The sequence below is a fragment of the Hypanus sabinus genome, chromosome 13 (assembly GCF_030144855.1).
Source record: "Hypanus sabinus isolate sHypSab1 chromosome 13, sHypSab1.hap1, whole genome shotgun sequence".
NCBI classification, from domain to species: Eukaryota; Metazoa; Chordata; class Chondrichthyes; order Myliobatiformes; family Dasyatidae; genus Hypanus; species Hypanus sabinus.
In genome coordinates, this window is record NC_082718.1 from 53,128,093 (window position 1) to 53,144,051 (window position 15,959).

At 39.6% G+C, this 15,959-nt stretch overlaps 1 protein-coding gene across 9 annotated transcripts in view; it reads left to right on the forward strand.

Annotated features, from left to right (window-relative positions):
- Positions 1–15,959, forward strand: part of plekha5 (pleckstrin homology domain containing, family A member 5) — a 300,640-nt gene that overhangs the window by 266,357 nt on the left and 18,324 nt on the right. For all 9 annotated transcript variants that reach the window (XM_059987628.1, XM_059987627.1, XM_059987625.1 and 6 more), the window contains 3 exons: positions 4,707–4,827; positions 10,736–10,860; positions 11,585–11,809. In XM_059987628.1, the coding sequence (XP_059843611.1) occupies positions 4,707–4,827; positions 10,736–10,860; positions 11,585–11,809 (471 nt within the window). The remainder of the gene's footprint in view (positions 1–4,706; positions 4,828–10,735; positions 10,861–11,584; positions 11,810–15,959) is intronic.

Below are 15,959 nucleotides of genomic sequence, written 5' to 3' on the forward strand. Positions count from 1 at the left end.
AATTGAAATCTATACCACTTTGTTTTCAGTGATAAATAAATTATGCAAAGTTCTGGTTAGGCATTTAGAATTCTGCCTCGCGCTTGCTCTACACATTGTTATTGGAAGCAAAGACAAGAAGTACCTTATTGAGCATTGAAGTTTTAAAGTCTCAATGTCCCATTGATTAACATATATAGATTAAACATGTGTAGATTTCAGTATGGTGAGATTGAAGGTAAAGCCAGTAAATACTGGAAATAACAGGTTCGGCGGAAAGAGAAACAAAGATTAATATTTCAGTTAAGTACCTTTCATCAGAATGCACGTCTGGTGTGAGGCCATCTGCTTTAAAAAGAGTTTATTCAGTTCAGGATTTTACTGCTCTTGAAAGTCAATATAAAACTCAATTCCAGAGATTAAGACTCAGCCACTAGGCTAGAATGTTATTCCTAAAACATATTTATGTTGACAGTAAAATAGATAAAGTGGATTCTGGTTAATTGGGACATATCGGGGACCAGTCCCTTTTAGGCCAATTAAATAGCTGCCCCAATTAGAATCAGAATCAGGTTTATTATCACCGGCTTATGATGTGAAATTTGTTAACTTAGCAAAAGCAGTTCAATGCAATACATAATCTAGCAGAGACAGAAAAAAATAAAATAAAACATAATAATAAGTTACATTTATTGAATCAATATAAATCAATTGTGTTTATTGAATAGATTTAAAAACATGCAAAAACAGATATACTGTATATTTTTTAAAATAGTGAGGTAGTGTCCAAAGCTTCAATGTCCATTTAGGAATCGGATGGCAGAGGGGAAGAAGCCGTTCCTGAATTGCTGAGTGTATGCCTTCAAGCTTCTGTACCTCCTACTTGATGGTAAAAGTGAGAAAAGAGCAGGCCCTGGGTGCTGGAGGTCCTTAATAGTGGACAGTGCCTTTCTGAGACACCATTCCCTAAGGATGTCCTGGGTATTTTGTAGCCTAAGATGGAGCTGCCTAGATTTACAACCTTCTGTAGCTTCTTTCGGTCCTGTGCAGTAGCCCCTCCATACCAGACAGTGATGCATCCTGTCACAATGCTCTCCATGCTCCATGCTCTCACAACTATAGAAGTTTTTGAGTGTATTTTTTGACATACCAAATCTATCTTGTCTTCTTTACAACTACATCGATATGTTGGGACCAGGTTAGATCCACAGAGATCTTGACACCCAAGAATTTGAAGCTGCTTACTCTCTCCACTTCTGATCCCTCTATGAGGATTGGTACTTGTTCCTTTGTCTTACCCTTCCTGAAGTCCACAATCAGCTCTTTAGTCTTACTGACATTGAATGCCAGGTTGTTACTGCGGCACCACTCTACTAGTTGGCATATCTTGCTCCTGTACACCCTCTCGTCACCACCTAATATTCTATCAACAATGGTTGTATCATCAGCAAATTTATAGATGGTATTTCAGCTATGCCTAGCCATACAGTCATGTGTATATAGAGAGTAGAACAGCATGCTAAGCACATACCCTTGAGGTGCACCAGTGTTGATAGTCAGCGAGGAGGATACATTTTCACCAATTTGCACAGACAGTGGTCCTTCGGTTAGAAGGTCAAGGATCCAATTGGAGAGGGGGGTACAGTGCCCCAGGTTCTGCAACTTCTCAATCAGGATTGTGGGAATGATGGTATTAAATGCTGATCTATAGTCGATGAACAGCATCCTGACGTAGGTGTTTGTGTTGTCTAGGTCAGTGGTCCCCAACCACAGGGCCGCAGACCGGTACCGGGCCGTGGGAAAACGATATGATTTGGCGATATAAAATGATATGAGTCAGCTGCACCTTTCCTCATTCCCTGTCACGCCCACTGTCGAACTTGAATGCACTTGAGGTCATCAGTCTCCTAAATGCAGTGATACCCTGGCGCCAGGGATCACTGGTTGGCCTTGGGTAATCGGCCGCCTTGCGTGGCTGGCAAGAAGTGCCGTTGATACTGGCTTGGAGCGTGGACAGATGGACGCTGCCTCTAAACCTGTTTAGCACACTGAATGTTCGTGGGGAATCCGGTGCTAAAATATTTGCAGACGACCTAATTCGGGCTCAGGGTTTCGTAAATAGCAGAGCAGCTACCTCGCTGCGATCTACTGAAAGTCATCCCTCGAGCCAAACTTTTGTCGGCCGCTCTCTCCAGACTGCAATTGCTGTGGCCCCGGTACAGGAACCTCCGGCCCTTACCTTGTCCTCTCACTGGTGTGTTGCAATGTTTTTATATGTTCACATAAGGGAAATATGTGCTATGTGTTTAATATCCAAATATTACTTAAAAAGTTATGATGCTGTTGACTTATAAGTGAGTTATAATTGACCACCATATTCATGCAAGGAAAATATGCACTGTAGTTAATATTAAATTCATTAGATAAACTCTTTTAGAAACGAAATTAAGTGTATTAGCCACTTGTAAGTGACTTATACTTGACTTATCACCTATATTCTTGTTATGATTAACACCCCCAACACACCCCCAACACACACCCCCCCCCATCGATCGGTCCGCAAGAATATTATCAATATTAAACCAGTCCATGGTGCAAAAAAGGTTGGTGACCCCCTGGTCTAGGTGGTCTAAAGCCGTGTGGAGAGCCATTGAGATTGCAGCTGCCGTTGATCTATTGTGGCGATAGGCAAACTGCAATCGGTCCAGATCATTGCTCTCTAGTCATAACCAACCTCTCAAGGCATTTCATCACTGTCAATGTGAGTGCTACCAGGCGATAGTCATCAAGGCAACCCATATTATTCTTCTTTGGCACTGATATAATTGTTGCACTTTTGAAGCAAGTGGGAGCTTCTGCCCATAGCAGTGAGAGGTTGAAAATGTCCTTGAATACTCCGGCTAATTGGTTGGCTCAGGTTTCCAGAGCCTTACCAGGTACTCCATTGGAACCTTCTGCCTTGCAAGGGTTCAGTCTCTTTAAAGACAGTCTAACATCGGCCTCTGAGACAGAGATCACAGGGTCATCAGATTCAGCAGGGATCTTCACAGCTGTAGTTGTGTGCTCCCTTTCAAAGTGTGCATAAGAGACATTAAGTTCATCTGGTAATGAAGTATTGCTCCATTCATACTATTGGGTTTCACTTTGTAGGAAGTAATGTCTTGTAGACCCTGCCAGAGTTGCAGTGCATCTGATAGCGCCTCCAACCTCGTTCGAAATTGTCTCTTCAGCCTTGAAATAGCTCTCTGAAAATCATACCTGGGCTTTCTGGTACAGGCCTGGGTTGCCAGACTTGAATGCCACAGATCTAGCCTTCAGCAAATGACGTACCTCCTGGTTCATTCACAGCTTTTGGTTTGGGAATGTACAGTAAGTTTTTGTAGACACACACTCATCCACACAGATTTTTAATGAAGTTGGTAACAACTGCAGCATAATCATCCAGATTCAAAGATGAATCCCTGAATACAGTCCAGTCCACCAATTCAAAGCAGTCCTGTAGGCGCTCCTATGCTTCCCTTAGCCAAAGTTTCGCGGAAATAGTTAAAAAGGTATTTTTTTTAAAAAGCCAAACTATCATTTAACTGAGTAAAAAATTATGTATATGAGGTACAGAACAAATTAGAACACTACCAATATGACTACAGAAAGATAAAACCATGTATTAGTTCCTAATAGTTATCAATAGAGGAATTCATCCAGTTTTCGCTGCACCGCATGGTTTGATTATAAATGAACAAAATTAGTGCAATAATGGATCACCTTCATACAATGCTTTTGATGATTGCATGCTCCAAGTCCTCATTTTCATTATAACATTCAAAATAATTGTTAATGCCTTCAAAATCTTCGTAGTTCCTAAATTGTTAGTAGTGAAATAGCTTCATTGCCACTCCTGGCCATTTTTGGCAACTCCAAGCCTGAATACTTGAAACCACAGTGAGTAAAACAACCTAAGTTGTCTTTCTGCTTGTTTCCTGTCAAGTATCTGTGACAAAAATCATTGCTTTTTGAACATAAAATCACATAAGTGATGCTATTTAAAAATTATTCGCTCAAAGCACATGTAGTATTTAAGGCCATACAAGTGCACATGACTGACACTAGTTAGAAACTGTATGGCAACAGTCTCCTGTCCTGGTTAAGTGGCATAGTGTCCCAAATAAGCAAAGGAACTCCTGGCTATTTTCTTGATTTGATTTTTGTTCTGTAAGAGTTGTCCCAAACAAAAGGCTGCCCTGATTAACCCCAAGTAACTGGAATCCACTGTATATATCAAGTGTGCATGCTAAGAACCACTGGCTAACAAAACCTCGATGATTGATTGTACTCGTAAAATCCGCCTTTGATAGTTCCTTTGAATTATTTTTTCCATAAAAATGCACTGTAATTTTAAAAAATCTGCTGTTAGGGCCACTATAATAATAGCATGTCTCTAAGGTAAATTATCAGCTACTTGACATGAAATCAGAAAATGCTTTTTGAGAAGAAATTTTAGTTCTGTTTCTCTTTTGTGCATATGGTTTTTAATAGTATTTTTTCACATTTCAACAACGTTATTCAATTTTCTTTTATTCTTGTTTCAAGCTTAGTTAAAAAACAAAATTGAGCAATTCTCGGTATCTCTTTTTGTGGGCTATAACCTGTTCACCAAATAATTCTTCCAGATTAGAATTTAGCTAATTTTAAGAATGATTGTAAAATGAATATCTTGTTTTGCATTACAGGGTCCTGATTACCGGCAATACAAAAGTGAGCCAGAACTGACGACCGTCACAGAGGTTGATGAATCAAATGTGGATGAGAAGTCAGAAGTGGTGCCTGACAAAGAAAGTGTAGTGTCTAAAGGTATTGCGTACAGATTGAGTTTCATTTATCCAGATTCCACCTAAACTATTCTTCTGTTCATACATGGCCTAAACCAGGGGTGGTGAATCATCCCTCGATTCTTTAATCCTCACCCACAATAAGAAGATAATCATTATCTTTACTGCCACATGAAGCAACAAATGCAAGAGCTTGAGATGTCTTCACAGGAAGCATCTCACACTGGTTTGGTGCCAGCTAGACAGCAGGATGATATGTTTTGAAATCTTCACAGACCTGATGTACACATTAAGTATTTAGATAGCAAGTGGTTACAATAACACTAGTTACAAATTTTGTTATTTTAAAATTACCTTTTTAAAAAATTAACATTTATAATTTTTGAACGGGTTTTCTAAAATACTTCATTCATTTCAATCTGTCTCTGTTTTACTTTTTTTAAATAGGAAAACAATGAATACACATAAATAAGCACCAGGAGTTATCCTTTTTCAATTAGAAAGTTCATACTTATTGTTACTACAGATAGTCCCCAAGTTACGAACATCCGACTTACAGACAACTTGTACTTATGAACTGAGGAAAGAGAATGCCATCTGCCATTTTAAGTTGGATCGCAATGCCGTCCGCCACTTTAAGTCGTTAATGAGATCAGCACCAGGCTCGAAAACGGAGGTTCCGGAGTTTGATCCAGTGACAGACCGCTCCCGAACGCGCTGGGTTGATTTCGAGCTTGCAACTCGACCTCGTAAAAAAAAACACTGCCACCTCCAGTTTAAATTCCTACACGGAATATTGTGGAGGATCAAATACCCAAACCCAGCACAGACCCCTCTTGTCCCATTTAACCTGTCTCAGTGCTGTGGTCTGTAGGACCCGGCGGACCTCGGGACCCGCCACCTGCAGCGTTTCTGTTCCATTGATGGGATGCGGTGGTCCTGAGGACCCAGAGGACTTCAGGAGCCAGCACAGCTCCCGCCCTGCCGCCTGCAGTGTTTCTGATCCATTGACGGGAAGCAATCACGATTGAAAATAAAGTGGAAATAATAAAGCATTTGGAAAGAGGTGAAACGTCATCAGTCATTTGAAAAGCGTTAGCCTACAGTCGATCGACGATCAGAACAATTTTAAAGGATAAAGTGAGAATAATGGAGCATGTGAAAGGCCCTGCCCGGATGAAAGCTACAATTATTACAAAGCAACGTAGTGGTTTAATTATTGGAATACATACATTTCTTAAGTATTTTATATGCATAGAAAGGTAAAATATATACCATATACTAAGACAAATGTTTGACTAACTGACGCTAAATAATACCAGATGTACTTGTTCCGACTTGCATACAAATCTGACTTAAAGACGGACTCAGGAACGGAACTCATTGATAACCCGGGGACTGCCTGTAATTCATTAATGAATAATAATCTCTGTTCAAAGTTACCATGGCATGCAGACAAATTTTTTAAAAGATTATTGCCCTTGGGCATACTCTCTCAAAAAGGTTTGCCACTCCTGGTATGTTCAGAATGAGTTTATGAATAAGTAATCTTAAAGTGAAAATCATATAATTGCTGATGCTGGAAATCTAAAATAAAAGATTGCTGGAAGGACTTTGTATATCAGGCCACAACTATTGGAAAAGAAACAGTTAACGTTTCAGAATGTAGAACCTTTGTCAGAGCTGGGAAGGAGACAAAAGAAGTTTAACTGCAGAGAGGATGGGGAAGGGGACTGTCTCTGATTAGGTAAAACTGGTGTGGCCATGGATTATCTGATCAATATGGATGAGGTTAGAGTCTGGGAACGTCAACTAAAGAACATCAGAGTTGCAAAATGCAGAACACAAAGAAATACCCAGCCTGATAGACCGAGTTTGTTCAGTCTATCAAGGACAAGAATCATTAATATTTTAAATCTGATCTAATATTTTAAGACCTGATGCAGATTAAATATAAAGCTGCCTTTTTACATTTTTAATTATATTTCCATATTTTATAATTACATTCAGAATGGCAGCTATTGGAGCTACTGGCAAGCTGTATGCTGTTAGGATATATGATGGAGCGACATTTGCAAGAAAAATGGTGTGAATCCTTTGCACTTATCTGGTTTTCTGCATTAATTACTCATAAAATGTGATCTTCACCTAAGTCACAATAATAGACAAACACAACTTGTCTAAATTAATAACACAAGCAATTGTAATTCTTGTCAATACTGAGTGCACCATTTAAACAATCACAGTCTAGGGAGCAAAAAAGTATGTGAATCTCTGGGGTGTAATGCCTTCTTCAAAACTTATTTGGAGTTGGTTGTTCCAATCAATGAGATGAGGTTGAAAATGTGGATTGCAGAGGTGCCCTGCCCTATAAAAAAGACACTTGAAGTCAGGATACTGACAGAGCCTGCTCTTCTCAAGAAAGATCTGTTTACATGCACCATGCCTTGATCAAAACAACTTTCAAAGGACCTTAGTAGAATTGTAGAGATGCATGAAGTTGGAAAAGGCTACAAAAGCATTTCTAAAGACTTCAGTGTTCATCTGTCCACAATAAGAGAAATTGTCTACAAATGGAGGAAATTCAGTCCTGTTGCTACTTGTCCTAGGAATGGGCATCCTGCAAAGTTTACACCAGGAACACAATGCTGAAGGAGGTAAAAAAAAAACAAGGTTTACAGCAAAGTCCCTGCAGAAATCTCTAGAACTTGCTGAAGTGTCTGTTCATGTGTCCACTATAAGAAAAACACTGAACAAGAATAGACACCACAGAGGAAATCACTGTTCTCAATAAAAACATTGCTGTTCATCTCAAATTTGCAAAAGGCCACCTGAGTGGTCCACAATGCTTCTGGGACAATGTTCTGTGGACAGATGAGACAAAAGTTGAACTTTTTGGCAGAAATGCACACCTCTATGTTTGGAGGGAAAAGGGCACTGCAAAACTTCATCCCACTGTGAAGCATGGTGGAAGGAGCATCTTAGTTTGTGACTGCTTTGCTGCCTCAAGGCCTGGACAGCTTGGAATTGTTGAGGGAACAATGAACTTAAAATTGTTTCAAGTCATTTTCTAGGAGTATATCAGGGTAGTGGTCCATCACTTGAAGCTTAATGCGAGTTGGGTGATGCAACAAGATAATGATTGAAACACAAGAGGAAGTCAACAACAGAATGGTTTAAAAAGAAGAAAGTTCGTGTTTGGAATGGCCAAGTCAGAGTCCAGGTCATAACCTAAATGAGATGCTGTGGCATGATCTGAAGAAGGCCATTCATGCAAGTTACCCCAGAAATACTGATGAACTGAAACAGTTTTGTATGGAGCAATGGTCTAAAATTCATCCTCACCGTTGTGCAAGTCTAATCAGGAGCAACAGAAAATGTTCGGTGGAAGCTATTGCTGCTAAAGTAGGTTCTACCAGTTATTAAATACAAGGGTTCGCATACTTTTTCCAACCTTGGCTGTGAATGATTAAACAATGTGTTCAATAAAGACATGAAAGGTACAATTGTTTGTGTGTTATTAGATTAGTCAGATTATGTATGCCTATTATTATAAATTAAATGAAGACCAGATCACATTTTATGAGTAATTATTGCAGAGAGCCAGGTTATCGCAAACGATTTACAATTTTTTTCTTGCACCTGTATTTTTTAAATGGGCAATACTGAAAGTGCATCTCAATAACTGCATCTTGATAGTCATTGAATTAGAAATTAGTTAATATCTTAATTTTGCTTAATATTTGGACCATATGCTTCTGTAGTTTGATCAGGTCAGCTGTGGAAAGAAAGGGACACCTTCCTATGAAATTCCTTTCCAAACAACTTGGAATGGCCCCATACCTTGGAAAAAAAATACACAGTTGCCTCAATCCTTCCATGTTCTATACATAAAAGGGATTATATGTTATTAATGTGGGGGCATAGGAGAATTATGCAATTAAATGTGATGAAATAATCCAGTTTGTTCACAAAGGGATAATCATGAATGTAAAACTAATAAAGCATTTTCTATCTGGAAATCTCCACTTAAAGCAGCAATATAACTGTGCTAATGAAAAGAGGAAAAATCTATTCCTGTAATTAGCCTTTGTCAGAAGCAAATTTACAGTTGATTTACTAGTTAACAGCCGAACAATTCAAAACACTGATGTTAACTGGTTGATATTCAAGCTGCAGTAGTCTCATCTGATTGTTAACTAAAGCAGATTAGATGACTTTAGTTAATTTTATGTTTCCCAGGATAATGCTTGATGCTGATTCAAATCAAAGATTTTCCTGTCCCTGAGACATAGCATTTTCCTCTGTACTACTATGACCCTCAGGCTTGACTAGCACACGTTCATCTAGGGAAAGATAACTACTGGCCCCGCCAAATTGAGAAATCTCGTTTGTGTGAATGCTGCGTGAGGTGTTGCCCGGTTATAAATCCGCACCACAAAATAATCAGACAGTACACTGTATGCAATTAAATGATTGAACTTTATAATTCTTGATCTGAATATAGGGTTAGTAAAGAAAATAAAAAGAAAAAGGGCCTATTTTAAGGAAAAAAGTCAATAGTGCACGTTGGAGCTCACTGATATGGCCATTCATCAACAATCGACCTCTTCCAAGCATCACTGACCTTCGGACCCTCGCTCCCAGTCCACTCTGTCTGGTCATCTCCCAGCTCCCTCCACACGCATCTTCCTCCTCTTCTCTCGCTGACCAAAAACCATGAAAATCTCTCTTCAGACTCACAAGAAAGAACAACATCCCTCTCATTGGATAATATACATTCCAAAGCCCCAGTCATCTCTCGTCATAACCCAAACATTGCTGCTACAAAGAAATCATTACATTAGCAGTGAAACATTACAGAGAGACCATTACATTAGCAGCGAAACCTTACAGCATGTTACACTCTCCCCCCACCAAATTTAGTTATGTCCTCATGACATTGAGATAATTTGCCAACCTTTCCTGCAAAACACAAAGCCCAATCCAGGTTTAAAAGGCAGTGACATAGCTCCCCAAAACAGTAGGGGGTCACACTCTGTTCCCCTGGTGCTACGTAGGCCAGCCTATCTGGTGGTCTCCTAATTCTCAGAGACCTCCGTACTCCCTCACCTAACTCTCCAGGTTCAGACTCTACTGTGGATACTTCCAGTCTACCAGTCAGGGCCTCCCCCGATCTATCACTCTTGCCCACCTGCAACTTGGAGCCCTCTGTCCTGCGACCAATCCCTGCTTCCTCTCCTGCAGAGTAGCGCTGTAACCCAGGCTACCACAGATAGCCCCCCGCCCCACTTCACCTGACTCAATGAGAGAAGAGCTGGGAGTCTCTTCCTTAATCAGTGGGGAGTTAGCAAAAGGCAGCATATACCACACATCTTGTCCCAAACACTGATTCCCTCCATAGATACTGAGTTGTTCCACTGTTTTGTTTAGGTTGCTAAAGATTTCCAGCATCTGCAGAACCTCTTGTCTCTGACCAGGTGTCACAGACAGCATCTGTAAATTGCCCTGGTGGTTCACTCCATGCTAAACCATACGGCAATGTGTAACACTGTGTTGCTGCTGTGGGTTTGCTAGTGGAGGGCAGCAGTTAGAACCAGCTTCCCTTCGCAACACTGCAATGAGCAACCGAAGTGGATGTCTGGTTTTAAATTCAGTGGGTACATTACTATGAGTGCTTTGGTTCCAGGGCTACGAATACTGTAGTTCAGCACTTCCCTACATAATGCTGATCAAGTGAGCCTGTGCTCCCGTGAGCAACCTAATATTTTTAAACTAAGTTAAGCCACTGTGTTTATTTATGGATTTGTGATAGTTGGCGACAGTTTGCAAATTGAATACAAATTTATCATAGGTGCATTTTATCTCCAGACATTGTTGCATGTTGATGTAATTTTTAGAGAGTTTATTTACATTCTCTACATGTACAGGCCTGTCTTTTCCAATTGGGATCGTTCCACCTAGAAGCAAGTCTCCAATTAGTGAATCTTCCACAATTGCATCGTATGTCACATTAAGGAAGCACAGAAAGATGGATGGAACTGTGCCTCATGTGGTAAGTATATAGAGTGTTGAGTAAAAATGTTGAGTAAACCTCAGTGTAGAACTCTAGAATTTAGTGCAACTTCGGTAATTTTTCTTTCTTTTGATAGAATATTTAGTGTTTTAACTGAACATTATTTTTAAATCTCTTTACTGTGTGTTTAGAACTATGTGGTTCTTGTAATTACTTCTTCTGCTTGTATTTATCTACAAAATCAAACTCTTTGGCATCCAGGTATGATACATTCATTTTCTTGTTCTGGTTTATTTTATTGCTCGTTTAATGCCATGTACATGTATTTTGTTATGATGTAGAGGAAGGCCATTTTAATCCACTGAGCCAATGCCAGTTCATAGACCAGTCCCATTATTTCATCAGATTTCCTTGTAAACTATTCTCCCATCTTCTCAGAGATTCTATCATTCATTATATACAGAAGCATTTTACAGAGGCCACTTTATCTCCCACATCCCTTGGACAGCTTGGTAGATGGTGAGAGCATGTGAAAGAAAACCGTGGGCTTACAGGAAGAGTGTGCAAACTCCACACAGACAGCACTTGAGAGGTCAGGTTAGAACCTGGGTTGCTGGAACTGAGAGGCAGTAGCACTACTACTGCATCATTCTTACAAGTCAGAACACTTAGGGATTATTTTATTTCTTTAAGTGTTTACTATTATCCAAAGTATAGACAACAGTTATGCAGACTTATTAATGCTAATTTGCTAAATTTGCAGGAAAGACCCAGGAGTGCGGTCGAGCAGCTTTTCCTGGCAGAGGGTCCACGACCTAGAATGAGTGTTGAAGAGCAGCTCGAGAGGATAAAACGCCATCAGCAGGCTTCTCTAAAAGATAAAAGGAAAGGATTAAGTTTATTAGCCCTACAAGATCAATCTCCGGCAAAGAATCTGTCAAGAGAAAACAACCAGGCAAAGCCTCTTCATCCTATGGACAAATACTCAGTAAGTCCTAAAGCTGCAATTATGGGTATGATTTTGGGTGGTATAGAGTCGGAGAAGATGGCTGCAATAGGCCTAGGATCCAAGGAAACAGCTGAGTGGACTTGGAACTGACTTGCCCACAAAAGGCAGAGGGCAATATTAGATGGAGCATATTCTAAATGGAAGTCATTGACCAGTGATGTTCCGCAGAGACTTGTTTTGGAACCCCTGCTCTTGTGATTTTTATAAGTGACTTGGGTGAGTTAGTAAGTTTGCAGATGGTGTGGCATTGTGGACAGTGTAGAAGGTTGCCATAGGTTTCAATGGGACATTGATAGGATGCAGACCTGGTGTGAGAAGTGGCAGATGGAGATCAATCCAGAGAAGTGTGAAGTGATACGTTTTGGAAGGTCATATTTAAAGGCGTTGTCAAGTCAAAAGTTTCTAGAAAGTATTGGGACCTAGAGGCAAAAGAAAATGAAATTTAAAAGTGATAGCAAAAACTGATGAACCGGATGGAACCCACTGCCTGAATGCTGCTTCTGCCCGGAACATTTGGGGGGGACCCTGCAGCGTCACAGCCGCAGTCCAGGAGCAGTATTGGAATCTGCGGTAAAATGCTGAACTTTAAATAACTTGAGAGACTGTTTCATGGAAAAGAGCAATGCTGTCACTGTGTTTGGGTTAGCGTTAGCTTCATCACGGGGATCATGGCGCGCAGGTGTTCTCGGAAACAGCGCAAGGTTTAAGAAGAGCTCATGAACCTTTGGGAGTGTTCGCCCAGTTTGGAAACATAACGGTCCATTAAAGAAACGGAGGTGCAGGTCTGAATTAGTCTACAAAGTCCAAGAGGCAGCCAGTTTTTTCACCTTATGACTAGACTAATGACTGACTTATGACTAGACTTATGACTCATGACTAATGGAACTAACGGAACTATCAAACTGCCGCACATGCGAAAAATAAAAGGAGAAAAAAAGAGGAAAAGTTGTTTGGTCATTGGGTGGAATCCAATTAAAAAACCTTCAGGTGGGCATATTCAATCCCTTTCATGTGGGGAAGCTGCACATGTTCAAAGAAGAACAAGAACTCCTACTTGACAGGCACAGAGTACAGGGTTACTAGCAGGATTTTTAGTAATGTGAAGGAACAGAGGAATAAATCTTTTGGTCCATGTCCACAGATCCGTCAACGTTGCCATGCAAGTTGATAGGGTTGTTAAGAAGACCTATGATGTCCTGGCTTTCATTAGAAGGAATATAGAGTTGAAGGGCTATGAAGAAATGTTGCAGCTCTATAAAACTCTGACTAGACCACACTTGAGTATTGTTTTCCATTCTGGCCACCACATTTAGGATGGATATGGAAGCTTTAGGGAGGGTGCTGAGGACGTTTTCCAGGATGCTGCCTGGATTAGAGAGCATATCTTATAAGTAGAAGTTGAGCGAGCTGGGGCTTTTCTCTTTGGAGTGAAGGAGGATGAAAGGTGACTGACAGAGGTGTGTAAGATAAAAAGAAGTTTTGACAGAGAGAACAGCCAGCTCCTTTCTCCCAATACCTAATTTGACGGGCTATAATTTTAAGGTGACTGGAGGAAAGTATAGGGGGATGCCAGAGGAAGGTTCTTTACACAGTGAGTTGTGGGTGTGTGGGATGTGTTGCCAGAGGTAGCGGTAGAGGCTAATACATTAGGGTCATTTAAGAGACTCTTAGTTAGGCACATGGATGAAAGGGGAAAAAAATGGAGGACTATGTGGGAAGGGTCAGGTTGATCTTGGAGTAGGTTAAAACATTGTAGGATGAAGAGCCTGTACTAAGATGCTCAGTACATATTCTAAAAAAAATTAATAAAACATTTAGTTTGTTACCGCAAAATACTTAGTCATAAATTGAATTTGTGCTTACAAGATCAGGATCATGGAACCTTCATATCCATCTCATCCATCTATACATTTATCCACATGTCTCGGGCCAGCTAGTTAAATTCCTCTTCTCCCATATAGTTCTAAATGGAATCTGCATCTCTAGCTTGTTGAACTTGAATTACCATTTTTAGAAAAAAATTGCCTACAAGAATTGGATGAAATTCACCAGGCCTGTATTCTACAGATATATGCATTTGCTTTGGCTCAGAACCAGGGGGCCAGCTTCTTTGGGGATAAACTGGATGGGGGAAAACAATGATTATCTTTTCTCCTTGGAATCAAGTATGATAGAAATTGAGAAGTAAGTGAACTCCCTACAGTAGGCTGTGAAATCTTAAACCCTGGATCAGGCAAGTGTACAGATGCTGGCAAATTGCAGAGTCAGCTTAGTACAGTGGAGAGCACATCCGGCACAGGTATTATTCCCAGTTGTCTTCAGAAAACTCTGTATTACAGTTTTTAATGAGAAAGATTGTTCCTAGCTGGACAAATAGCAAGAAGCTTGCTTGTGTTCTTTTGAAATAAGGTGTATAATATGAACTACTTAGAACTATATATCCAAATATGTAAATGGGAATATCTAAACTTGTACTGTGTTAATCAATAACTAATTTTCTAAACATTCTGTGTTTCAAAAAAAAATCCCCATTTATCATTTAAGCTGAGAATGCTGTAAGTACTCAGCTAACCAGACAGTATCCATAGAGAGCAAAACTTAATTAACAAATAACTTGTTATGTCTTTTTTCAGTTTTCTAAGGAAAGTTCATTGACCTGAAACATAAATTCCATTCTTCTCTCCACAGATACTGCCTGTCCCACTGACTTATGCATTTAAAACTTAATGTTAATGTTCATGTTTACAATACTTTCCTTTTGCAAGACTTTTGTTTATATTGATTTTTCCATAACTTATTTAGGAGACTGCACCGTGGTGTTAGATTTCTTGATGAGCCAGGCACTCTGCTGACTTTGTTCTGACTTTGTTAGTGACTAAATCTGAATAGCCACTGCAGAATTTTGAGTAATTGAAATAATCTTTATGCATTTTGATATCATCATTCTGTAGTAATTTGAAATTAGTTTTGGATGTCTGGAAATTACAATGACTGTGATGTTTACCAACTAAATTATGTACTACGATGACTCAACAGATTTTAAATGCCCTTTGTAGTATTATAATACAGGATTCAAACGAGAATTTTTCATGTGTTTTAATATTTCATCCCTCCCAAATGGTCCACAACCTATCTTCAAAAGGTTAAGATTCTCTATTTTTGCATGATAGTTAACAATTTTGCATTTCTATCTTGCCCCATATGAATTTCCCATTGAGACTGAATAATCTTTACTAGAATGGGTTGTTCATAATGATTTCCTTAGAAAAAATTGGCTGCTGAAAGTGAAGCTTGTCCAGTTGAAAACCCAGATATTTCTCAAGGAAAAGAACTCTTTCACACTTTGAAATTTAGTGGATAAAAGAGATCAGTTTAGAGACACATTTGAAAAGAAAATAGAATTCCTTACCCTTGACCTTTTTATATCACTTAATGAAGTAAGATAAGGATTAGTGACTCAGTTTTCAGTAACAGAGCCAAAGCAAAGCCTTTAGAAAACTGCCTATCAGCAAGAATTTGTTGTGCTATAAATTGATAATTTAAACCATTGCAGCTGGAGCTTAGTGGCTGAAGTAATTAACAGCACCATTATTTTGCTAAACAAAAGTTGGTCTGCGTGGAAGGAAACATTATTAAAGGAACAGTTCCCTGGAGAAACAGTACAAAAATAAATCAGATTTCTTTGATTTCTGGCCTGGTTGAAATCTGCATTTACTAAGTAGTTTTAATAGCCAAACAATTGCAGTGTTTGATACGACACATCGATGAACTTCACCAGTCCAAAATACCACACTGTTAACTCCCATCAAGGCCTATTAACCCATCAACCCCAAAGCCAATCTGACCTACATTGACTTCTGGTTATGCATTTGACAAAACTATCAATCTTGTTTTCAAATCAATGCATGGCCTCACCCTTTCCCATCTCTTGTCATCTCCTTCACCCTCCATGCCTCTGACATATCTCTGCTCACCCAACTTGACCAAAGCATGGTGATTTTTTTCCCTAAGTCTCAAGATTTCTTAACACTTCATTCCTACTTTTGAATGCTCCTTTCAATGTCCATCTTCCTCCAATATCTCATGAGTGTGGTGCAATGCCAATTTCTGGGTATCAACTTGGGATATC